Source organism: Epargyreus clarus, unplaced genomic scaffold (genome assembly GCF_041222505.1).
Source record: "Epargyreus clarus isolate Ecla_fem2 unplaced genomic scaffold, WU_Ecla_fem_2.2 ptg000008l, whole genome shotgun sequence".
In the NCBI taxonomy this organism is placed as follows: Eukaryota; Metazoa; Arthropoda; class Insecta; order Lepidoptera; family Hesperiidae; genus Epargyreus; species Epargyreus clarus.
The window spans coordinates 9,045,861-9,071,819 of NW_027332216.1; the positions used below are offsets into that span (position 1 = coordinate 9,045,861).

The 25,959-nt window shown below is 32.2% G+C and overlaps 4 protein-coding genes across 5 annotated transcripts; 2 read left to right on the forward strand and 2 right to left on the reverse strand.

Moving 5' to 3' along the window:
* Positions 1-3,700: 3,700 nt before the first annotated feature.
* waw (Translation factor waclaw) lies at positions 3,701-8,852 on the reverse strand. Its single transcript, XM_073075939.1, has 11 exons — positions 8,660-8,852; positions 8,395-8,578; positions 7,953-8,075; positions 6,859-7,372; positions 6,247-6,457; positions 5,477-5,608; positions 5,258-5,373; positions 4,582-4,814; positions 4,216-4,344; positions 3,954-4,037; positions 3,701-3,852 (listed from the first exon to the last, which is right to left on the reverse strand). The coding sequence occupies exons 1-11, from the start codon at positions 8,719-8,721 to the stop codon at positions 3,727-3,729; spliced, it is 1,914 nt and encodes a 637-aa protein (XP_072932040.1). The 5' UTR covers positions 8,722-8,852; the 3' UTR covers positions 3,701-3,726.
* Positions 8,853-9,132: 280 nt separating this feature from the next.
* On the forward strand, positions 9,133-13,185 carry KdelR (ER lumen protein-retaining receptor). The gene is made up of 5 exons (XM_073075942.1): positions 9,133-9,317; positions 9,404-9,663; positions 9,813-9,959; positions 10,602-10,707; positions 11,632-13,185. The coding sequence occupies exons 1-5, from the start codon at positions 9,227-9,229 to the stop codon at positions 11,664-11,666; spliced, it is 639 nt and encodes a 212-aa protein (XP_072932043.1). The 5' UTR covers positions 9,133-9,226; the 3' UTR covers positions 11,667-13,185.
* DNApol-gamma35 (DNA polymerase subunit gamma-2, mitochondrial) lies at positions 13,002-17,252 on the reverse strand. 2 transcript variants are annotated; one of them, XM_073075941.1, is made up of 7 exons: positions 16,875-17,252; positions 16,670-16,793; positions 15,533-15,667; positions 15,178-15,337; positions 14,934-15,046; positions 14,644-14,748; positions 14,171-14,310 (listed from the first exon to the last, which is right to left on the reverse strand). In XM_073075941.1, exons 1-7 carry the CDS (start codon positions 17,165-17,167, stop codon positions 14,248-14,250), a joined length of 993 nt encoding a protein of 330 aa, XP_072932042.1. In that variant the 5' UTR covers positions 17,168-17,252; the 3' UTR covers positions 14,171-14,247. The 2 variants fall into 2 exon arrangements, with proteins under 2 accessions (XP_072932041.1, XP_072932042.1); XM_073075940.1 differs by lacking the exon at positions 16,875-17,252 and having other exon boundaries at positions 13,002-14,310; positions 16,219-16,762.
* Positions 17,253-19,598: 2,346 nt separating this feature from the next.
* Positions 19,599-24,925, forward strand: LOC140744015 (aldo-keto reductase 1B-like). The gene is made up of 7 exons (XM_073075447.1): positions 19,599-19,806; positions 20,709-20,851; positions 21,338-21,479; positions 21,801-21,995; positions 22,643-22,842; positions 23,683-23,838; positions 24,790-24,925. The coding sequence occupies exons 1-7, from the start codon at positions 19,726-19,728 to the stop codon at positions 24,833-24,835; spliced, it is 963 nt and encodes a 320-aa protein (XP_072931548.1). The 5' UTR covers positions 19,599-19,725; the 3' UTR covers positions 24,836-24,925.
* Positions 24,926-25,959: the final 1,034 nt, after the last annotated feature.

The window sequence follows — 25,959 nt, forward strand, 5'->3', positions numbered from 1 at the left end:
ACTTGTTAAGACTGTAGACATTTTTAGTGTAAGCTTACCTTATCTTTAGGACCCCTAGTCCCTTACCCATCCTTGTCACACGTTGTCATATTTGTATATTTGTTATTCCTCCCAGTTGCGACTTCTTACATTTGCAAATTGGATATTTTTATTTTTGTAAAATAATTTTGAGAATTGGATGTGATGTTATGAAGTTTATGTTGAGATAGATCTCTTTCCTCTAAATTTTTGCGTGATGGAGTTCAAGTATTGACTTCAAACTTCTTATTTTATGGACGCGCGAAGGGATCAAAATTATTTGAAGGGTACAATACGATGGTCTCATAGACAATCATATTGTTTTTAATGTTTTATAAGCCTAAATAACAAAGAAGGTGAAGTTATATGCTGTATTAATTAAACGAATCCCATTTTTATCGATAGGTATAGCTCACTGACACTCGCTTGCATTAATGTACATTTTTCCGATCTGATAGTTATCTGTAACTTTTTCTTAGGATAGATTGATAATATGTGCCTCTATATCTAAATTTTGTTCTTTATCAAAACAAGCTTCTCAAAAACTGTGGTTTAAACTATTAGTTGAAATAGTGTAGAGCTCTAACATGTAAAAACATATGATTTAATTTGAAAATTGTTATTGTAAATCTTTGTTATAACCAGAGAAAATATATAGAAATAGTTGTATAGTTTTTATTCCGTCTTTATTAATTAGACTGTATATTCATTATATTATATTTAATACTAACCTTTCTTCATATTAATATGTTAAGTAAATTTACTGTATGCTTTTCTATGTATATGTATGAATGCAAATGTGTACTTTTATCCTCTAAATACTTATTCCAAATTGGGCTTTATCTTTACTTTTGGGTTGAATTAGTCCGGCTTCCAGGGTTTTCAGAAGGGCGCGGTACCTATCTGCGTGTATGGTAAATACAGTATAAATACAATATATCACTTCTTTGCAAGAATAATGGCACAAGTAAAAAAGGTAATTTTCCAGGAGAGCCAGTTTTAAATTAAAAATTATTTTTGTTTCGAAATCTTTTATTTAAATGGGAAATAAAATAATGATGAATACAATTATAAGTAGTTATGTATACAACCACACTACTGGTAGGACACATTAAAATGGGAAATATTTGGGAATAAATTGTATCTTTAACAGATAAATTAATCTTGAGTTGTGCCATTATTCTTGCAAAGGAGCGATATGGATACTATTGGTAGATACAGGTTTAAAGTCGAACAGAACTCCGAAATGTTGCTTCAGTGCGGTTTGTAATTATGGCTTACCGAAAAGAAAATATGACGTCATAAAACAGATAGCAACTGGGACTGTTTTAAAGTTCCTGTGTACCTCTTCGATATTCAAGGGTTACAAGACAACGATAAATCTTATTCTCGTCTTCTAGCAAAGCATGTATGGGTAAAGTCATAGATTTTATTAATTTGTAATATGAAAAACTACTTTGTTATGGTAACATAATGATGTGTACTTTTCAGGATTATTCTAGCTTTTTCTATCTTACTGTAACGGCTAACGTTATCAAATATAATAGACTTAATTTTAATTGTAAAGATGAACAAATATGTTTTGTTTTGTCATGTAAAGTTATAAAAACTTACATTTTTCACAAAGTCCTATAATATTTTTCCTATTACCTAACAATAATTTAAAATCCTCGACCTTACCCATATGAATGGCAACAGGCGATTGTCGGACTTAAGTCCTCAGGGCTGGCAACTCATCTATGATCAATAATAAAACAATAAAAATAAAATACAGTCATCTATCACGCTTCGATATACCTAACTAAACTTATAGTTGTGATATGCCGTCGCAATAAAGCTATTAGATTTAAAACTTAAACTGAAGGTTGTTAATAATTCCTAGACTTTTTATCAACATTTTTTTCTTTGGTTCTGTGTTCGTAAGTGCCGCATAGTAGTGTCTATGGGTGTGTGCGCTTTACTTGGGTGCTCAAGCATAAAACATAGTGCTAATCCCAGAAAGTACGTAGTAAAATTACATAGGTCAACAATTTTTAGGAAATGTTATTTATTTTAGTTTTCGATATTTAATCCAAAAGCTATTTTCTATTAGTCAAAAGTCCCAAAAAATGGCTCGTCCACAGTAAATTAAGGTACGATATTGTTCCAGTGTTTTGAGTGGATTAAACTAGACAAAAATAATAACAGGAGGCTTACACACACATTTGCAACAGCCTTATATATTTTTCCAGGTAAAGATTATTTGATTTTCGAGCTATTGGTAGCAAACCAGTTCAATGTTTTTTTTCGCTCAGAACTGATTTTATACAACGTACACTGTGGACGAGGCTTTACCCTAGATGCAAACATTGACAACAATCATTGGAAAAAGCATAAGTCTAATACGTGAACAAAAAATTAATGCTGAACATTACAGTAGGTAATAAGAAATACTGCAAATCCTTCATTGATGTTTATGTTGCAATCCATATCTATTTCATCTTTTATTTTCAACCTAAGAACATGTAGGTAGGTATTATTTTGCTTCTTTTAAAGCGACTAATGAAGTTACGCTAATGACGGAGTTTTTATACTTAGTGAGATTAGTAACATATCGAAAATAAATATTTTAAAAGAGAATGTTTAATAATATTAAAAGTTAAAGAGTTTGTTTGTTTTAATATTTGCAAGTATTGTTCGGATTTAAAAAGTTACTGCAATTTATAAAAAATGTTTATCTGGAACCGCAGATTTAGCTTTACTTGTACTACTCTGTAGTAAATGCCATTATGTACGCGGGAGGTCAATGTAATTGGTTTTAGAATTTTATTCGTGGGAAGAGTGTAGAAGTAGGCGAATGGGACTACCTAATCGACTAAGGGTGAGAAAAAAATCTGTAAATATTGTTTTTGAACGCGAGTGAAGACGCGGGGCAGTTTAGAAGTCTGAGAAATGAAAACAATTGAGAACCGTATTTTGTTTTGTTGGATGACATATAAGAAAATGTAGAAACTTGTGTGAAGTCGTGATTAACAGCAAATAATATCGAAAATTCGAATTTGAGATTATATTACAGATATATTATATGCTGCATTATAATTAATATTTTATTATTACAACCATTTTAATTTGTATGAATTTTTATTTTAGTTTTAATTTTTAATTTCAATATCATTATACATCATTAATAATATTTTTGTTAGAACCACGCGATGACATTGTAATCAGCATCTTTTATTAAATAAAAATTGAAAAAACTGTTGTATGTTTTATTTTGTGTATTTCTTTAGCCAAATTCCTTTAGCAAAGTATTACAAAATTAATATACATCACTTATAATGTATGTCATTCATTTAAATTCGAATTTGATAAAGGCGTAGGGTGCCCTCGATCATCTTGTTTAGTGGCGGCATAGATAAGTATAGATATCTCACCGCCTTGTAATTGAAAGAAGCCATTAAATGACTTAAACAGATGACTATTCTGTCAGCCGTTTAAGGGCTATCATGGTGTAATTTACGCGGAATAATTCCGACATGCGCAGTTGCGCAGCAGACACGAAATCGAAGAAAAAGTGTTGACGTTGTCCTTTACATATTTCAGAGGTATTCCTTGTCACCTTTTTTCTGCTCTATGCCTTGGGTGGCGCGAACCCAAGCTACTCATCTCTGATAGTAGGACACTGACAAAAGAAACAAGTACATCCTATTCAAAATAATTTTATTATTATTATCTTTTCAATACATTAATAAACGTATCTCTCGGTACTTTTATATTCGCCACACTTCGCATTTTCTTTTTGCCTTCCGCTTGTTGTTTGAGCAACTTCTTTCTTCTTGTGACGTCACCGCCATACTTCAAAGAAATTGAAAGGTTTATGTTAATATTTTTGCATAAGAACACTTACATTATTGTAAGAAAAAGTAAAGAATAAATGTTAAATTAAAAATACACACCAGTTTTGCTGTTACATCTTTTCTGTATGCCTTTATGGTTTCTCTGGAGTAAACTTTACCGGACACTACCGCTTGGATAGCCACCTGAGAAAAAAAATATAAATTGTATAATATGAAATTCATGTATATACTTTTACTACAATAATGTATATTATATATAGTTAATTGTCCAGATTTGTAACGCCAAAGATCGGTTTTCAATCGCGGCGTAAACATATCGCCCTTAATGTACGTATATTATTAATTATGAACAATAAGATACCTGTATCATCTGCCTTGGTATCATTTCTTTCAACTTTGCAGTTAATTTTCTAGCATTATATTCCAGTCGACTGGTATGTACAATTGTTGATAATTCCTCTACTAAGAGCCCATTCAGTAAGATGTCCATCTGCAATATTAAAACAAAAAATGTAAGATATTATCAATTTGAAGGGTAACGGAGACATACTTATCCAAAGCTTTCCAGTTTAGTCCTCAGGGGTAGCGGCGCACCTGTGGCCGCCCTCAGGTAAGAATATCTAATCCTATCTGGGGTTGATTACAGATGTCCATGGACGGCAGTGGCTACTTACCATCAGGTGGGCTGCGTGTCTGCTACTCCTATATTATAAAAAAAGTTACATACCCGCACTAACGAACTAGCATGAAAACCGTGATCTTGATAGTCGAAGCTAGCGAATCCTGAAGTCAAGCTCTTCAATGTGTCGTGGAAATCAATAACTACTTCTGATAATGGCAGTATAAATTGCATCATAGTCATCTTCTCGTCTATGGCGCTGGCGGGGAGGGGAGTCCCTCGCCTGTCTATGCAAAGGGTTGTTACAGCTCCAATGTACTCAACTGGAGTTATTATTGTACCTAAAATATAATAAAGATATTTTATATTACTTAATATGTATTTATACTAATAGGTATACAAGATGCTGTAGGTCTCTATAATTAAGACTGATAAAGGGATTTAAACTTCTAGTACGCTCTGAAATTAGTGCGCGCAGGTGTAGTTAAAGACATTTTCAGCATATATTCCGTTGCAACGTCAAAGTACACTATATATTCAAAGCGGACTAGAAGTTTGGCGCGGCCTCTACTGAGTAGTCATATTCAAATTGGATGATAATATTAAAAAAATGTACACGTCGAATAGATAGAAGAAGAGAGGTTCTCCTTTAGGAAGTCGGATAAAAAAATATTAAAAAAAGGTAAGCGTCATGATTGAGATTAATACAAATTAACCATTTTTTACTTTTATTAAGTTAATATTCGATAGTATTTGTAGTTAAAAAGTACAACGATATTTTTACCTACTACTAATGGTTCATAAAATTCTTCTATATGGCAGGAATCAGGTAACTGCAGAGGATTCGTGATAAGAGCCTCTCTTCCCCCAAATTTCTTTATAGTCTTTGCTCCTGTTACCCTGAAATTATTTTTTGGTATGATACAAGATAGCATATAATATTACGATTTAAATAAAACCGTGTATATATAGAAAATAAGTAATAAATTTAAACAACACATACTTGATTTTGTATGGTACCGATGGAGCTGTAAGTATTGCCTCTGCTTTGTACTCTTGCAGTAGCCTCTGAGTGAAAACATCGAGGTGGAGCAACCCCAGGAAACCAACACGCCATCCTTGGCCCAAAGCTGGACTGAAATTAGGTTCATACTAATTTACTTAAAGATAAAGTAAAACAAGGTCAATGTTGTTTTTAAAATAATAGGCAGGGGGCTTATATTAACAAATTTAGTTATAAATGGGATCTGTGCCTGCAACTTTTTTTTAAGATTCACACACCAGTATGTTTACCAATGTGTTTAAGACTTGTTGCTGTGGAATAATCGGCGATGGATGGTAAGAAACAGTGATAGTGTAATGGTTAAGAAACTTGGCCTCTCGATCGAGGGATCCAAGGTTCAAATCCCAGGCACGCACCTCTGGTTTTTTAAAGTTATGTGCGTATTAGAAATTAATTATCACTTGCTTAAACGGTGAAGGAAAACATCGTTAGCAAATGTGCATACCTGGGCGATTGATAAAGAAAAAAAATCCCAAAGGAATGTGAAGTCTACCAATACGCACTTGGCCAGCGCGGTGGACTATGGCCTAATCCTTCTCATTCTGAGAGGAGACCCGTGCTCAGCAGTGGGACAGTAATGGGTTGTCGATGATGATGATGATGATGATGGTGGATGGTGAGATGGTATGGTAAGGTGAAACATAAATGATGAAACACACTATTACTGACATTGTTAATGATTAAGTCCAGTTTCACAGGAAATATCTTACCTAGAGTCTACATTCACACTAACAGCAGAGTCATTCAGAGCTAGTTTCTTTATAGCATCACTCAGTTGTACGTGTTGTGATTGATCCGCTGGAAAGATTCCAGCATACACCATATGTTTGACCGGCGGGACTGATACTGTTTTAGTAGTTTCAGTTAGATCCACAGAGACAAGTTGGTCACCTACACTCCCACCGCCCCTAGGACCACAACCTGAAATTAGGTAAGTATACTAAAATCAAATACATATTCGGAAAGAAAGATCACTAGGCTAGGTGTTTAGAAAGTTTTAGAGCTTCAACAATCTCAGTTCGGTGCTTTGAGAAAACTTCGATAGCGTGATTCAGACATGTGGCGCAATTTTTTGATAAGTTGCGAAGAGTCGGGGCACATAAAAAACTAATCTCATTAAAGAATAATCCTGACACTTGTTGTGATATTATTATGTTGAAAATTGTTGGCAAATTATTTGCAAAAAATTGGCAAACATCGTTAATATTACCAATATTTGATCTTGTGTCCATATTGGTAATATTAACGATTTTTTACTCTAAAATCATTGTGAAATTCGGAGAAAAACACAATTTTATTTTACGATTTACACTTGCACCTACCTATCATAACAACTTGCCCAGCGAAAGCTTCTGTCACCGGTTCTTCATGTGGTCGTAACATCGCCAGATACTTCACCACATTTTGTTTAGAATCTGATCTCCATTTCACTGCCTGACCAACCTGCACAACTCCTGAATGGATATAAACCAAACATAACACTCCTCTGTATTTGTCATGCCATGTATCAATTACATGGGCTTTGAAGTGGTCTTCTAAGTCTACAGGTGGAGGGGGTATTCTAGTAATTACAGCTTCTAGTAACTCTTGAACACCCCACCCCTTTTTGGCAGATATACTTAACACAGAATCCGGGTCAAAATTAAAAAGCGATTTTAACTGCATTTTCACTTTGTCTGGGTCTGCCCGAGGTAAGTCCACCTTATTGAGGGTTGGTATTATTCTTAGATTGTTCCTCTTGGCTAAAGAGTGCACTGCCACGGTTTGGGCTTGGATACCTTCATTGGCATCTACTAAGAGAATTACCCCTTGACAAGCTGTGACACTCCTTACAACCTGTATAAAATAATGCAATTAATTTGAATTAACAGCTATAGTGGGTATTCTAAATATAAGAAATATTTTTTCTTACTTATGTAATCTACACTAATTATAAAGAGGAAATCTTTGTTTGTTTGTTTGGTTGTAATGAATAGGCTCAAAAACTACTGGACCGATTTTAAAAATTCTTTCACCATTTGAAAGCTACATTATCTACGAGTAACATAGGCTATAGTTTATATGAAATATATTTGATTAGTAGATTTTGAGGCGGTACAAAGTTTGCCGGGTCAGCTAGTGTGTTTATGTTGTACATAGTTATTGTTTTTCTTTTTGTTGTTTACAGGATATGTTAATTATGTTACTAAATAAAATTTTATTGTCAATTAGAAAAAAGACACTCATAAATTGTCAGGGTGTCTCTTTCCATGATAATACAAGTACATATCTATGTTGTGATTTACCAAGGTACCAATTAAATAAATTTTAATAAAAAATGAGGCTGTTATAATATACTAAATATCTATATTTTTATGATTATATTGTAGTATTTCAAACTTATTACATGTACAATATGTATATAAAGAAAACATACCTCGTTAGAGAAGTCCACATGGCCCGGGGTATCAATAAGATTAAGTAAATATTTTTCATTATTATGGGTGTAATTCAATGAGGCTGTAACTGCTTTTACAGTGATTCCTCTTTCTCTCTCCACCTGAAAGTAATGTTTTATACATTATTGACTGAAATATTGTAAAGATATATTTTTAATTAAGATATATTTTTAATTAGGCGTTCGTATGGATAAGATTTGAAATATTGACTTCAGACAAGAAAGAAAGAAAGATAATATGGCTATTTATTTTACGCATTTGGTTACTTTGCTGGGGCCAACTGTCATTCTGCAATATTTTTGGTTATAAGTCTAAATACTGATATAACTATTAGATCACATCTTGCTATATGTAATGGTTAAATGCAGATATTATTAGTAAATACCCCGACAATTATTAGAGATTGGAGTAAGGACTTACTTGCAGTTGATCCAATACTTGTTTGTTTTCGCTCCCAGGCTTTATAACTCCAGTTATTTCGAGCAGCCTATCAGCTAGTGTACTTTTTCCATGATCAACATGTGCAACTATACTGAAGTTTCTTATTCTTTTCACATCCCTTACTTTATTATCGGGCTCGGAAGTATATGAACGAGTTACAATTCTAAAGGTAGTTAATAAATATAAAATTAGTATTATAATCATCACGTTCTTAGTTGCAACAAAATAAGTGAATTCTAATCACCTCGCAAATTGTTTATAATCCAGAGAATGTGTGCTGTTGATACATCTTAATAATCTAACCATTTTATTTTCTTGATAATTCAAATTTAATTAAAAGCTTCCTGTTACAATCATTTTAATGTTCAGTGTTTAACTATAACTTATTCTGAAAATTCGCGTCAAAATCAGCTGAGGTGAGAACTAATTTAACCTAAAAATAATTATGACAGTGACGGTGTCACTCAAATTTTGCGATCATATGTCTAAGTGACAAACACAGATTGATTAGGATTTCCGGTTAATTGGAACATTAAACTTATGATACGATTATTATTTTGAATAAGAAAGGTAAAATTCAGCAGTTAATGAATGAAAGTAGAGGAGTGGATTATTGTATTATAAGACTGCAGTTTCATTTCCAATTTTAACAGTTTTCATTGATCTAAGTTTTATAAATTACATTTTATTACTCAGGCGACATTTAGTGTACGTTGTCAGTTCAGCCACGTCATTTTTGCTCGAATGAGGAGGTTGTTGAGTGTTGGTTTGCGCGGCGTCTAACATAAGCTACGTTGTAAATCTATAAATCATGAATATATTCCGTTTGCTCGCCGATTTATCCCACCTCCTAGCTGTTATAATATTGTTACTGAAAATTTGGAAAACTAGATCATGTGCAGGTAATTTGTTTCGTACCGGCATGTTTGGGTGATCACTCTCTTCACTGTGTTTTAATGGCAAAATACCATTCGTGGATTCGTTACAGGTATATCGGGAAAATCTCAAATTCTGTTCGCGATCGTGTACACGACGCGATACTTGGATTTGGTGACGACGTTCATTTCGCCGTATAACACTTTTATGAAGGTTGTGTTCATTGGGGCCTCGTACGCTACAGTGTATTTGATGTATGTCAAATTTAGAGCCACCTACGACCACAACCACGACACGTTCAGGATCGAGTTCCTACTCATTCCATCTGTGATCTTAGCATTATTGATCAACCGCGAATTTACTGTACTGGAGGTTAGTATCAGTTGCCTCTTATCTACTTTATTTTGTTAAAACTTGTTATAGTACGATAATTATGTGTCTAACACTGCAGGTTACGTTACATTATGATACTTGTAGGTAGTTATGAAAGGTAGTCAAAACAATGTGTTATGTTTTTGCAGGTGTTTTGGACATTTTCAATCTATCTGGAGTCTGTGGCAATTCTGCCACAACTGTTTTTGGTGTCGAAAACAGGAGAAGCTGAAAGCATCACATCCCATTATTTGTTTGCTTTGGGATCTTACAGAGGACTCTACTTGTTGAACTGGGTAAATTTTAAATTTCATTTATATTCAAGATGAAAAATGAAAAACAATATCTGATATTCATATATAGAATAAGACCAAAAAATATATTTTAATGCATTCAAAAATTTCTAAAGATTATACGATTACAAACAGAAAATATAGTCATACAAATGATGTGCGTTTATTCAGGTGCATTTTGTTGAATTGTTATTGATACATATTTTTGTGTTAATTAGTCACAAATAACATTGTTATTAGCCTATACAAATAATAAGCTATTGTTAATTGATGCATTTGCAATTTGAGTATTGCCAGAATCAAACGAAACATTTACTGCAAAACTCCAATAAGAACTATTGACATAAAACATGCATTTCTCTGATTTCAGCTTTTGGCTTAAAAATAAATTTACATTACATGAAAATGCTTGAAGATATCTTTTAGAGATTATCTTCACAATCATATTGATTTTGTTCAAAATATTGAAACTTCAGAAGAGATTTTCATCAGAAAAACATCTAGATCATAGATAACTTTTGGAAAAAGATTTTTTTTGCTATTTAGTTGTTTATCATTTTTATTTATGAAAAAAAACTATGTCTTCTTACCCTAAGCTTCTGTTAATGGATACAATATTTTTCATGTGTATACAATATTTTCCAGATTTACCGTTACATTGTGGAGGACCACTATGAGTTGATTGCCATTGTAGCTGGTGTTGTGCAGACAGTTCTTTACTGCGATTTCTTCTACCTCTATATCACTAAAGGTAAGCCAATTTTTTTGGGAATTATTAATTACTAGTATGGGCAGTAATAGTGCTCCAATGTAGTTAGTATATAGGGGCAGTTGGGACAGCTACAGCCAAAGCTGTGATTGTAGAAATTCTATTTGTATTTGGAATGCTATGTAAAAAATTAGAAAACTTCACTTATTCTATTACACATAAAATATTTCTATTAATATTTATGGCTGATTGTTGCAAAGTAGTTTTAATCTTAACTTAATAGCATGGATTTCCGCAAAGTAACACCTGATACAATTAACTATCTAAAATATTTCTCACATGACTCACAATGCAAAAGTCTTATCATTATTAAAAAAAAAAAATAACACTGCCCTCTCATGGGCAAGGCTAAGCACCATTATGTGTATGTTTTGACAAATGGTTATCTTATATAACAAATACTTTAAGTTCCATTACAGCATAATTTATTTCTTTTATGTGAGTGTGCATATACATTATTTAATGGTAATCTGTTCAAAGCTGTATGCCAGCTTTTCATTAATTTTCATTAAAATCATCACAAAGGGACCAATATATTGTTCTTCATATGCAAGAGTATGGTGGTAGGCAGTGGAGATTTAGTTATAAATATTACATAGTAAAAATTTCTTGTGGACACATTTTAATGTCATTTTTTTAAATTTATAGTAGTAATTTTTCATTGGGCGAACATATCAATAAATCGTCCAAACTTTCTAAAATCTCTTGATGGTCAAAAAAAAATCTATATGAATCTATTTTGAATAAATGAAATTTGAATTTGATTTTGAATAAAATAAAAAAAAAAAAAACAAAATAAAACCAAATTATTTTTTCGCTAAACCTAAGTCAGTAATAAAATATAAGAAAAAATAAAAATAAAGATATATATAGTATTTTAATATGATGTATTCCTATATGTTTCAGTTCTGAAGGGAAAGAAGTTGCAGTTGCCTGCATAAGTACCACTACAAAATTTGTGTGCAGACCTGCTGACAGACATGCCTGTCTAATTCTTTTATATAAGTCAATAATTAAATATAAATTAATATAACTTAAATTTTTAAAGAATGGATATTGAGTTTGGGTGTGTGACATGCTATTGATTCAATCACATTGGACAATAGTATAAAATAAATTAAACAATTCAATGTTTACAAATAAGTTACTGAGAAATTAGCCTTCAATGTGTTAATCAATTTTGTATAATAATGATGTCACTTGAGATAAGTATTCAAGAGAATGTATGTATGATTATTAATAATGAATAACTTTACGGCAAATTGCGACACTATCGCATAAGGGCGTGTTAATCCTGGCGTTGTCTACAACTGAAATACGCATATAGGTGAGTCGAGTCACATTTATTCCTTACGCTTCCATCTTAGGACAATCCGGTCGAATTTTTCATTCATCGAAACTCTTCAACGACGTAAGGCGTTTTTCCATGGATGAAGATCTTAAAAAAGCGTCGATGTGCGTCCGCATTAGTAATTAGTCTGACAAAAATGCACGCGAGCGACTCAAATCGCCAGGTGCAGAATCTCCCTTAAGGATGCAGTTTTATACAAGTAAAAAGCTTATTTTTTCAATTTGGTTCCATTGCAATCTGTAGGGTTAGTGGCCTTTACTGGGATATACTATGAGTTAACAAAAAAGAAAAGAGCCATGTATGTGCGTCGTGTTTATTAATAATGTACATGAGACATCATTATTAACATTATTTAACGATTGAAAATATATAGCACATCTAGTTGATTGTCGCAGCTCATGCTGAGAAACGCGTATTGTTAAATGCATTTTGTGATTAATTTAATGTCACTAAGTTCTTTACCCTTTACAGTTTATTATCTTCATTAATTTTATATAATAGTAGTATTGACCTTATCAAAGCTTCCAAAATCTTATGATTATGTACATATAAAATTATAATTACCCAATGTCAGAACATTGTTCCTTTTTACTATTCCTTTTAATGTATGACATAAATGTATGTCCATTATGTAATCTTTCTATCTGTTATTACTTGTGAACTTAAACCAAATCATAGTATTAAAGTGGTCTATTATTGCATATTTAAATAATATTGCCAACATCTGTAGGCATATTATCATAGTTTTTCTGTTAAGTGTGTCAGGACAGCTTGATGAGTATGAGTCATAGTGTTGTACTATTAAAACATACATACCGATGTATGTTAATGACGGTAAAGTTAAGCCAATGTAGGCAGAATGTTACAATCCATGAATTGTAGTAACTCAAGTCGTACTTATATTGACATCTTGGGTCTTTGTATCTTTGGGCAATAATGAAAAGCGAAGAATTGTCTTACAGTTTAATAATGAAGAAGTAATGGTGAACTGAATCTGCAATCCATTAATTACTAACATGTAGATCAAACATTGTTTTTTTTACATAGTGTAGTAAGATGATAGTGTAATTTTGCAATAAGGATTGGTAAATAAATAAATTTAAAGTGAAGTGTTGTTTTATTTTCGAACGATAAAAATATCGGAATAACGTAGTAGTTTAAACTACACTTCGCATTTACATCACAACTAAGCACAATGGATTATCTTGAAGTGGAAATAGTACAACAATAAGAAATACAGTAACCTTAATTAATTTGCCAGTTAACTATCCATTCGACCTAATTCCGGCTTACTTGGACGTCACATCACTAACCCGGTGCTCTATACACAATACTAATACACAGAGTACATTTTGCAGCTGCTCTAATATTAGACTGTGATTAGACTACACGGCTGTAGCGATCTAAGATTTGGACCAATCAGCGGTCAGTGTTTAAATACTTGGAACAATATAAATTATTTACGACATGACATGTTCCAATTTAAAATTAAGGTGGACATTACGACCTATATTAATTTTAAATTAAAGATTAATATCTGCGGAAGCTACGTTCACGACTGTTCGTGTTAAGGATTGCCTAATAGGGAATGAGTACAAATACCTCAGAAATACTATACTGAGTAAATAATGGGGAATGCAGTTAGTATATGGAACAGTGGTTTTCAACTGCCTCCCTTAGCTATGCCATGTGGTAAATTGCATTCTGGATGTAAAGAAAATTGTACTTGTAATGGTACTTATTAATATTTGGATGTTACAATAAATAGACAAATTATATTATATGTTTATTTATTACATCTACACTAAATATATTATTATCATATGTATGTAGATTTCCGCCCCCAAACGGCACTCAAGAAAATGATTCAATTATTATACTAGTATTTGATTGACAAGCGTGTGACGTGCCTCTTATTCACTTTGATATATTGTCGATAACGTTTTATAGCTTTTGCAATTATTGATACGAACAGCACTGTCCATATAGTGGTACTGTTTGTGCATATTGATTTCTCAAATTTGTGGGTTGTTGTAATTCTTTAACATGGCACTTATTCGGGAATGAATCTCAATCTACATATACACAGTAATAATATATTTGATCTACACTTAAAAATATGTACACTCTTAAACAATAACAAACAATAGCTTCGGTTTTCCAGAAAATACTTATATCCGATTTCCACATAACAAGGCCGCATAATTCACGAAATCTGCTACATGTACTTGTTCCTGCAATAGATAAACAAGTTATATTATGCAACCACCTTTTTACCTCATAAACATATATTACAATAATTATACCATTTTTTCCATTCCTTTCCATTTTTTGTTCAAATTAAATTATATAAGTTGACACACTACTATGCTTTAATCATACTTTCTCTAGACAAATAGGTATAATGTGAGATAGTAAGGTTTAGACAAATTGTTCAACAGTAGACAAAATTGTTTCTTCAGTTTGCACTTAGTACACTTTTACAGTAGTTACTATTTGTAATATAATATGTTATGTATAATTTAAATTTTGTAATCATTATAATAGTATCAAAATTAATTGTCTACCTTTAACATAGTGCTGCTATTCATCAAATGAAAAATACCAGTCGAGAGGGTAGGTTCACTTAATATTGCGGTATAAGTTGCACCCATTTGCAAGTTTTCTTTAATCTGTAACAGAAAATATCTCTCTAATATAAGAGGACAGGACATAATAATATACTTTAAGTGAATACATAATTAAATTGAAAAATTGTATATATTCAAAGTGGTTGAATTAAAAAAAAAATGTTACACATTTATTTTTTTGTATCATATCATATGAATATTTTTAAAAATCTTGAAACACGTTTTACCTGGGGTTCGAAAGGCAGTGAAAAATTAGGGAGCCATGCAGATATTTTATTTGATAGCAATTTGTAGTAAATTTGAGTTGCTAACTCTTGTAAACTTGATACATGTGTTTTTTCTGAAAAAAAACTTATATAAAGTAAATAAAATGACCACGCCAAAGTCCAGTACTGAATTAAAAAAAATGTAATAAAAAACTGAAAAACAAAAATTTTATTTGTGTCGAAAAACTTTTGTTATAAAAGATACCTGTATGAGACAATGCAAAAGAAATTTTATATGGTGCCATTTTATTGTGAAGCCGTAAATACTCTTCCTTTGTACTATTTGTTGTGGCGTCCAATAACAATGTTATTAAAGATTTTTCTAATGATGTAGAGCAGCAAAGTAGTGTAGAATTTTTGGAATCCTGAAAATATAATGTTCATGTTGTCTTATTACAATTCATAATGTATTTAATATATTTAAGGGACTATTTTTTGTAGCATTAATTTTTTGAATAATATTTGTATATCCTATATTATCCTTATAAAATAATAATGAATTTTTTTGTTAAATTTTGAAGGTATTAAGTGCAATTACACTATTTAACAATTTTAATTACTTTTTTTGATGAGCTCATTTTTACAGTTTCTACAGTCCAGTGACCCCAGTTAAAACTGGCTGATATATTTGCATGAGTATTGTCATCTTCATGTTTCACATCATTAACTGAAAATAGGCCAGGTGTTGTTGTTATCTGAAAAAAGGGGAAACATGCTGTTATTACAAAATATTTTTGAAAGTTTGTATGGTGATTGAAGTAGCAAAGTACCATGCAATGTATTATTTCGTCATAGTCGTAGAACAAAGACAGATTTGACAAAAATGCGAAATTCACTTTTTATCATATTTGGATAACATGTCTAAATATTATTACTGTATTAAAAAAAAAATCTATGTATTTTAGTTTTCAAATTAATCAGTCCATACAGTGACCGATTTGAAATGCGCTCATAGTAAATTACGTTTGTGAATAACTTCAAATGGCTGCCCTGTAAAGTTTGGTATTGTTAAATCCGACTTTGTTCTACGACTATGACGATATGATTTATCCAGTTTCTACTGTCCATGAATGTCTGTAACCAACTCTTTATAAAACAGGGGTTTTACAATGCCACTCTTGAGGACTCAGATAATCAGCTCATATTTATGATAATTAACACTAAATATAGTAACTTTATTAGTACTTTTTACATCCTTTTTATAGCAATACTAAAATTTAAATCATTATGAATATACCATACTTACAGAACTCCACCAATATTTCCTATACCTCTGCCATTGAATAAAATATTGCATTACATCTTCCTGGGGAATTATTAAGGTAAACTTAAGTTGAGAATCTTTTCGTATAATAAAATTCTCACTGTCATACTCTATTGAGATTTCATTTACCTGTTTAGGTAAACAATGATCTATATATCCATAACTAGAGTTCGATTTCTTTGCTTTCAGGTCGGAAATTTTCTGACTTAGGTATACAGGGAAGTTTTGTTGAGATTTTGCATAGATCGACTGCAACCAATTCTTATATACATTATGTAATACTAGTTGACTTGATTTATTTAAAGAATAAGTGACATTATTTTTACTGGATGATTTTATTATAAAGAAATTTTGGAGTTTAAGGATTTTTTCAATTTGTTTTCTCATTTTTCTTTATTTGCACAGGACTTATTGCATCACTTTCATTCTCAACTTCATGCAAGGGTATGTTCCCAGGCGGTGCAACAAAATAATCATCCTCTGTTACAGCTGCATTTCTCAATATTTCCTTTTGGCAGCCTCCTTGAGTTATTTTATCTTCTCTTAAATATAGATTCCTGTAATAAAGTTTTGGTAAGTATAATTAGCTGTACATAAACAGCAAATACATAAATAACTTACATATTTAAAATACTTACTCATTTTCTAATACTGAATATAGTGGCTCTACATTGTCCGTATTTATGTGAAGAATTTTATTGGCAAATGTAATAGAATCTTCTAATACTTTAACTCCTTCAGCTGTATCACACTTGACTAATGAAAGTCTTTCTAAAAGGGATATTGTATTGGCGTCTACTTTGACTTTCTCTTGTTCCTTCTTTTCTAATGTTATCACCGGCGTTAGAGGTACTTTTGAGCTATACTTTCTTGTTATAAGGTGCGCGTATTTCGATATGCTGTATGAAGTGATGGCTAACCTGTATTTCATAATTCTTTCTATATTAAGATATGTTATAGGAATTTAGTATCAATTACAGATTACACAATAATACTGATTAGTTCATTAATTGTTATGTTATCTAATTTAAATGATTGTTATGAATTATTAAAGTAAATTTGTTATTCCGATTATAAATTTGACACACGGTGACTACGGTGAGTTTTGACAATGACAATTGAGCTTCTGGTTAACAAAATCTGTCTATGATTTTTACAGTATGTCTATGGATAATTATCTATTGACATAGTGTGGAGTATAGTACCAGTGCGTCCACATTAATGTACGCAGATATATTTGTTCCCTCGTTAGAAGTAATGTGGCAACGTGCAACATCTAAATAATTATGTTCGCTAGGCTGACGTACTTTTACTCATCTTACAAAAATCACCTATTCATCGCTCACTTTCCTCGCCAAAGACCCCTGACGATCAAAGGAGGACTGTGGTTCTTTAAACCAGAGGTCACTTGTATTCCCCACTCATGTACGTTTGTATAATAATTACTAATATAAATTTGCAATACATAATATTATTAAAATATTATAAAATAGTAAAAATACATCCAGGTTTTTATTGCCCCCTTCATAACTATTCAAAGTAAAAGGACATTTACAAGAGCCAAAATCCCCATCCCTAGTGACATCGCATCGTAATAAAACAGTGACAGATCTGAGAATGTGACAAATGACAATTCTGACAGATAAGTGTAAATAGAAATAAAGTTTGGAGAGGTTAAGAAATATTTTATTAAATATAAATATCCTGGAAAGTAATAAGTATATACTTGTAAGTATATTTTTCATTTCGTTTCAAGATCTTTTTCTGACATTGGAGCCCCATGTACAACTAACAGCTGCTGTATTATTGTCTTACAATTTTACGTAAGTTTGCTTGTTTTTGTATCAATCGGCATTTTTATAATAATGTGCTGAAAAAAAGAAATAACATAACGCTTATATGTGTGTAACATAGTTTAAAAAAACGTAATACCCTTATACCAATTTTATCAGTTAATTCTGTAGTAGATATGTAAATAAACAAAATTATTCTGTGCAGGGAAAATTGCTTTTAGAAAATTATCGATTAAATTAAAAGTGATCAAACGTTGTATCCTTGAACTTTAATAATTTATATTTTTATTCCAGCCAAAATGAAGAAATATGCACGCAATATGCTGTATGATAAGTTACATAAGGGAGTGGTGTTATGTTGTGTTGGGTTAACACTGTACGGATCAGTTATCCTTGGGGACCATGTGTACCGGTATTTCAGATACGTCCGGCCACAGATGCAGGCTGCTAAGGAAGCTGCGGAACGAGAACTTTTGGCTGAAGGCTCAGCGGACAAAGTACTTTAAAGTGTTGTATAGTTTCTAGTCAAGTGTTAAACATTAAGCAATATGATATTTATTAGAAGGTATTGAAAATAATAAACTTGTAAAATCATATGTATTTTTATTATAGGTTAACCTGTTGTACGCTATATTTTTTAGAGTTTTAAGTTTTCCTTCATCATTCTGTTTATTTATGAGATTAGTTTACTCTTAAAAACAAAACTAAAATACAATAACTAAGTTGCAGGTAACAAGATAAGAACAATCTCTTTAATTTAGTTAAATTGTGTAGGGTGGATTGGAGAATGAAATTATAAAAAATCAATTAACATTAAATAATGTATAAGCTAAAATCTATTAGTTAAGTATGCAAACAAATAGTCATAATTTTATTACGCAAATCTTTTCATAAGTGAACCTTCCTAACTCTCTGTTTTCACCACTTTTTAATTCGATAATAAAATGCATTTAGGAAATGTCATTTTATATATTATCATCAAAAATCTCTATTTTTTTTACTGTTGAGCATGACTATACCATGAGTTTCAAAGCATCCCACAATTTTACGTTATGTTTACTCATTATTCTGTTCCGTTTGCTTCAGTAGACTGAGTAAAAGTAACAATAGACAAGTGCTCAAGTCTTTTTGTCTGCCTCACATGTCTGCAAAAAAGAGAGACAAAACATAAAGCGCCATTTTGTCAATAAAAATTTAATGTTACGTTGCTGACACTATAGTTCTGATACAATCCGCTAGGGGCGCTGATTGGAACTTTTGTGGGCAAACACGTAAAGAAATACTAAAACAGTCATATTTGTCAAAACGTAAAAACTCATGGTAAGGTTACAGTACATCTTTGAGAATGAAAAGGATTTTTACTTCATACATTCAAAACACAGTTATCTTTAATCTACGCATTTGTTTGATTTTAGAAATCAGAAATACTATATTTAAAGATTTCAAAAATTCTTCGCAATTTCGGAATTGAAACCGGTTATTATCGAGAAGTCAAAGTAATCATTTTTAGAAAATGCTGTATAGGTATATGCTGTAGAAATTAAAGCTGTATTACGTTAAATAGTTCGAATCTGCAGATAGGTATTTTGATAACATAACGTAACTGATATCTATAAATATAAACAATGATAAAAATTGGTATGTTTCATGTAATACTATAGATAAGAGTTAGTAAGGGAGCAATCGCGCAGTCACGATGTCGCAAAAGTTTAAAGTTCCGGCTGTAAAATTTAATAATGGATTGACCTGTCCTATTTTAGGACTCGGCACTTGGCAGGTAAGTTTTACGTTGTTAACTATTGTAAAATTAGTTAGTTATGTTACTTAATTATAATTATGTAGCTAGCTTTTGATTTGTGAGTAAGTCTAGAGAATTAGTGTTAGTAAAGTAAGAGGAGGTCCATCAAAAAAATATATACGGTCGAATTGAGAAACCTCCTCCTTTTTTGAAGTCGGTTAAAAATGAATGTTTAAGTTATTTAAAGGTGGTAGAACACATTGTGGTTCAACTCCGGTGGCACCACCACACCTATTTCTGCCAATTTACAGTAGTGTCAAGCGCTGCTGTGATTTGATTTTAAGGGTTTGGTAAGGGAGACATACTTTTTCGAGGCGTTCCAGCGTAGTCCTCAGGGGTAGCAGCATATTAGTAACCGACCTCAGGAAGATAACTAATCTTATGTGTGGTTGATCACATATGTAGGTACATGTGCGCCAGTAACCACTAACCATCAGGTAGACTGCATGTTCGTCTGCTGCTCCTATGTTATATATAAAAATATATTATTAAAGACGATGATATGATGATATGTTCCACAATTGTTAATACGTGTCAAGGCTGTAGAGTGCCGAAATTCTGTGACATAACTTACATAATATGATTAAATATTAAATTACTTGAGATAGTATTTTAATAGGGTAGTTTGTGTTTGTGTCGATGTTACCGTGGTGTCCTATTGATGATACTGTACTGTAATGAAACATTATTTATTCCTTGCGACCTGAACGTAATCACAATCCTAAAAACTAGTTTTCCCATTTGAACTTCAAAATAAGTACTGCTGAATACTGAACCTCCTTTCTTATAATTCGTTTAAAAAGTGATGAAATTATTACGCAAAATTACTTCACCTAACACAACCATTTATTTGCTTTATTATTTTTATTTTACCTCAACAGTCAAATCCTGGGGAGGTAGTCCAAGCTGTTAGCGATGCCATTGACATCGGGTACCGCCATATTGACTGCGCTTACCTTTATGGTAACGAGAAGGAAGTCGGACAAGCGATAAAGGATAAGATCCAACAAGGGATTGTGAAAAGGTATAATTTATTATATTTAGAATCTCCGTGTAAATTGGTGTAAGGTACCATTTACCTCCATGTTTTTGCGTGCCTAATTATAAGTAAGTAGGCATAAGTTTTGATAACACGACCTCTGTATCAGTGGGTACAAATTGATGTTTTAAGAAGATAAGAAAACATGATATTAACACAACATTTTTAAACAAATAAGTAAATACTTATGCAAAAAATGTATTCAAACATTTACGTAATAAGTATATGGATTAAAATTAAGAGGACTTACTGTTTAAAACTTTAGAGAAAATTCGAAACTATATCTGTGCGAGAAATATAAAGATAAAGAAAGATAAAAATAAAACGATATCAATAATATTTTGTACTCATCACATTTTTATCATAACGCAGAAAACTACACTTTCATTGCGTAAATATCTGTGTAATTTATATTTAAATACGCTCTTTTATTAATATTAACATAGTTAACAAAAAAAAAAACTATTTTAGGGAAGATCTTTTCATAACATCGAAGATATGGAATACGTACCACAGGCCAGACTTAGTGGAAAGTGCAGTGAAGGTTTCTTTATCAAATCTAGGTTTGGAATACCTGGATTTGTATCTCATTCATTGGCCCATGGCGTATAAGGTAATTATTTACTTTTTAAACAGTACGAAAAAGGTAGAGCAGATTTTATTAATCGTTAACCACGTGCGAAGCTATAGCTATGTAAATGGGGTTCAAAAGCAGTGCTGTATTCGAGGTGGGCGAGTAAATTCGACTAGTCTCAAACATTAACAATTTTTAACAACAGGTTATTATTACCTATCTGATTAATGGGTGTTTGTTAACAAGCGGATTGTACATGACTTTAAAAAACAAGTATTTCTTGAATTCGAACCCGAATATTGTAACTATGTATTGTTCTACTATTTAATACTTCAGATTAAATGATGAATTAAATTCTAGGAAGGCGACGATCCATTCCCGTCTGACGCAAATGGGAAGGTGATATACTCAGATGTGGACTACGTTGACACGTGGAAAGCTATGGAGAAGCTGGTAGAAAAAGGTTTAGTGAAGAGCATTGGACTCAGCAACTTCAACTCGAAGCAAGTCGTTCGAGTCTTGGAAGCGGCTAAAATTAAACCAGTGACGAATCAGGTAATCATTTATATTAACATCTTTCTATAGTCCGCGCCAAGCTGCTAGTCCGCTCTGAAGTTGTCGTGAGCAGGTGTAGTCACACAATTTACTATGGCGACGCGATTCATTTCTATATTCAGAGCGGACTAGCAGTTTTACGCGGACACTCACACCTAGAACATAAATCTAGATAATTATGTGGTCTTGTCGGGAATCAAACCTGAAACCAACTGCGCGTTAGACTGGCGTGGTGATTGCTCCGCCACGCGGGTCATCAAAGAAGCTTTATTTGATAGGAGTATCTTATTTCTTGATTAATCAAGAAATAAGTTTTGGGAAGAATATATCTTTCAGTTTCTTATGATCACAGGATCTGCTAACTTTGTCTTTAATGGCAACTGTTCCGGAAAGATTTGTCGGATGATAAATAGATATAGATCTTTGCGAAGCAGTTTCCTGAAAAGGAATAATAGTGAGATTTTTTCCTACTAGCCTATGTACATGATACAATCTTCAACGTAATGTGCCTATCTTATTTGCGTCCTTACAAGCATCGAGTGTAATATATTTTTTTTACTTGAATAATTTCACTCCATAACTATTATTTTCATACAGATTGCGTGAATATTTGTATTTTAAAATATTATTCTTATATTTATTCACAGGTTGAATGCCACCCATACTTAAATCAGCAGAAGCTCTTCGACTTTTGTAAGGAAAGGGACATAACTCTTACAGCGTACAGCCCACTGGGCAGCCCTAACCGTCCATGGGCTAAACCTGGAGACCCATACCTGTTCGATGACCCTAAAATTAAAACCATAGCAAGCAAGTATAACAAAACACCAGGTCAAATTATGATAAGGTAAGATACGATTTTATAGCCATAGGTAAAACCTTTAATAAGTAAAATAGAAAGGTACTTCACCGCCTTGAAATTGGATGAAGTCACAAAACGTTGATTTATCGGTTATTTTTTGAATTCTTGAAAATATTTTTAGGGAAACTGTAAGTATAAATAACTAAAACTACGTAATTTACGTAATAAATAAATAAGTATTTCAAACATTTAGGGAGATTTTAGCACTTCAATTTTCAAAACTGGTTACACTTGCTTGTTACGATTGATTTATCTATATATTTTACTCATCTAAGGGTACAATGTGATACATTTTAGAAGTTTTTGCATTATTTTAATCAAGCCATAATGTACCTACGTGCAGTACGTATACAATGTAAGCATAATATGAATATTAAAATGTAGTTGCGTAGTTAAGTTCCGGCTTACCTTGCGCAAACTACTTTAAAATGTTGTGCTTACATATCGAGCAGGTACTGCCTGTTGAAACTGTGTAAGTCAAGTTATCGAGAACTATTATGAAATCGTTTGGAATTTATTAAGGACTGTGTTGGTGAAGAGTTCATAGTTCGAGGTATAGTCACGGCATAGTTGGCATTAATGGAATCCGCTACACAGATTAAACTACTAACTTATACTTAAATGGAAATTGGAATACAAAACCTAAATTCGATACAAAAAAAAAATACAGAAAATTCGTAATCGAAGTTCCGTTACTTAATAATAGTGCTGTGCATTTCGACAAAAACTGGTACTAAAGTACCGGTACTATAGTTATTTTCGTAGAACTTAAAATGTTGCGTAGTAGAACGAAACGGTTTATTTGTATAAGTGTTTCATTTTAAGGTACGCTATTGATCGTGGTATCATCGTTATTCCGAAATCTGTGAACAAAGTACGCATCGCGGAAAACTTTGACGTATGGGACTTCGAATTGTCAAAAGAAGATCTTGAATTCATAAGTGGTCTGGATTGTAATGGCCGTCTCATCCCGCAAGCTGAGTGAGTACCAATTAAATTAACCGAATATTTTTTATTAATTCTTATTGTATTTCTGTTACCCTTAAGTAGATTTATGGCAGTTAATTTGCCAATTTTAAAACCATCTATTTCTCCCGCGATTTTTTCGTTAATTTTTTTGCCACAAAACTAAACGACTTCTTATAAAAAGACAAAGGTTCACGTAAATGAGTATTTAGGCACGACGGCAGAGTTGCCGTCTGCGTACTTAATGTTGTATAAGTTAAAGCTTCTTAATATTTTAAGAGCAAAACTTTAGTTTCTTTGATTTCTCTACAGCTAGCTAATTTAGGGTAGTTAACGAATCACAGAATTTGAAAATAATTTATGTCTCAAGTAAGTAATTACTATAAGTAGACGTAGGTACTTACAATAATTAAGCCACCAAAAATATATTTTTAGTTTATGCGAACGTGCCTAATTCATGTTAATTGAGTTTTGGAGGCCATTAAATGAGGAGGCCATTACTATAAACTAAAAGTAGGACTAAACCTTTATACTTAGTGCTTTTATTGTATCTAGTCCTGTTTCATATAAATGTTAAATAAAATTTAACAAGTTTCTTTTACAACGCAGTGATAAATTTTAATATGAATGAATTGGAGGTTCGCGACGTAAATCCTTACACTTTTTATTTAAACTTAATAAGAAATTAATATATAGATTAGATAGTAAAGAGAAAAATGAGGCGAACAATAAATATCCGTTTGTATAAATTTGTGGGTTTGAAAGGGTTCTCACGATAAAGTTGGTTAACGCACGGAGTAATATAGGCCACTTTTTATCCTAAAAACACTAAAGTATCCACAAAAATGCTAAAACCACGCGTGGTGGTAAGTGGAGACGGCGGTCCTCCACAATAAATCAAATTAAATGTCTTTGTAACATATAATCGATATGAAGTGCTCTCATAAGGATTTTTATTTTTTCCAGGGGCCGGGAGCATAAGGATCATCCTTTTGTCAACGATGAATTCTAAAAATATCGTTTTGATCTTTTCCTTTTTGACGGAATCATATCTTTCCTCAATTATTACACAGTTGGGATAATAAAACGTTGACTTGTGCTATTTCGTCTTTTATTCAAGTCTCAGTTCGCTTCAATTTGCGTAAATCTACAGCAGTTTATTTGCGGTTTTTGTTCTGAAGAAGAAAATACCGTTTAAATTGGCAAACGGTGAATCTTAACATCTTTTTATTTTCTTAAAAAAATCGGACGAAAACTAAGCATTTTGCGTGAACAGTTCGGAAACTCATTTGAATAGATTGAACGTATTACTCCAACTTACCTTAGATAACATTTACGAGTATCATAAAATTAGATGTTTCGACAATATTGAAAGGAAATAGCAAGGTAGCGTTGGGTATTGAAAGGTTAGCACCGTTAGACAAAGTGATAAAGGTAGGCTTTTAGTCAGCTTTTAGTCAGACAGCCGTCACTCGGTAAGGCGGGCAATATCCGGACAAACGGTATTGTTGCTTCCATTGGTAAGATAAATGTGAGATATCTTTGATAAATGAGATAATACGACTTTTTCTCAAATTTGTTGAAATCGAGTGTCGAGTTAAAATTATGATTGTAATATTGTTATCATAGAACAACGGTTCATGTTGAACAGTAGTCACTTGATGTTAAGTGACTACTGCCGGACATCTATAACCAACTCCAGATAAGATTGGAGTCCAGATAAGATGAGCTGCAAACTTGTATCCCCCGAGAACTAAGTTAGAACGCATTGAATAAGTATATCACCCTTCCCACACCCTTCAAACTAGCACCAGTGTTAAATATTGCTGTTACGAGGCAGGCTTCTATTAGGTGCTAGGTGGAGGGAGGAGAGTCCATCGGATTCGAACCACAATAAATCTACCTCCTGTACTATAACTGAAAATAGAAATATAATTTGTCATTATTTTTAACCGACTTCAAAAAAAAAGGAGGATATCTCATATCCATTCATGACAAAGTATTTTTATATGTTGAAGATCAAATTTATAGGTATTTTTTCTGTACTAAGTTAAAGTTAAAGAGTCAATTACTGCCTACATAAAACGCGTGAGCAGAAATATATTTATAGTTTGTTTTGTTTTACTAAGTTAATTC

Excerpts from the sequence above, each read along its gene's own strand:
- waw (XM_073075939.1), bottom strand. The coding sequence starts at position 8,721 with ATGGTTAGATTATTAAGATGTATCAACAGCACACATTCTCTGGATTAT. Across the intron at positions 4,038-4,215 it reads TACCAAGGCAGATGATACAG|GTGGCTATCCAAGCGGTAGT; the intron begins GTATCTTATTGT and ends TTTTTTTCTCAG. Across the intron at positions 3,853-3,953 it reads AAGATGTAACAGCAAAACTG|TATGGCGGTGACGTCACAAG; the intron begins GTGTGTATTTTT and ends ATTTCTTTGAAG.
- KdelR (XM_073075942.1), top strand. The coding sequence starts at position 9,227 with ATGAATATATTCCGTTTGCTCGCCGATTTATCCCACCTCCTAGCTGTT. Across the intron at positions 9,960-10,601 it reads GACTCTACTTGTTGAACTGG|ATTTACCGTTACATTGTGGA; the intron begins GTAAATTTTAAA and ends AATATTTTCCAG. Across the intron at positions 10,708-11,631 it reads CTACCTCTATATCACTAAAG|TTCTGAAGGGAAAGAAGTTG; the intron begins GTAAGCCAATTT and ends TATATGTTTCAG.
- DNApol-gamma35 (XM_073075941.1), bottom strand. The coding sequence starts at position 17,167 with ATGAAATACAGGTTAGCCATCACTTCATACAGCATATCGAAATACGCG. Across the intron at positions 15,338-15,532 it reads AAATGAGCTCATCAAAAAAA|GATTCCAAAAATTCTACACT; the intron begins GTAATTAAAATT and ends TTATATTTTCAG. Across the intron at positions 14,749-14,933 it reads CACTGCCTTTCGAACCCCAG|ATTAAAGAAAACTTGCAAAT; the intron begins GTAAAACGTGTT and ends TTTCTGTTACAG.
- LOC140744015 (XM_073075447.1), top strand. The coding sequence starts at position 19,726 with ATGTCGCAAAAGTTTAAAGTTCCGGCTGTAAAATTTAATAATGGATTG. Across the intron at positions 20,852-21,337 it reads CAACAAGGGATTGTGAAAAG|GGAAGATCTTTTCATAACAT; the intron begins GTATAATTTATT and ends AAACTATTTTAG. Across the intron at positions 23,839-24,789 it reads CGTCTCATCCCGCAAGCTGA|GGGCCGGGAGCATAAGGATC; the intron begins GTGAGTACCAAT and ends TATTTTTTCCAG.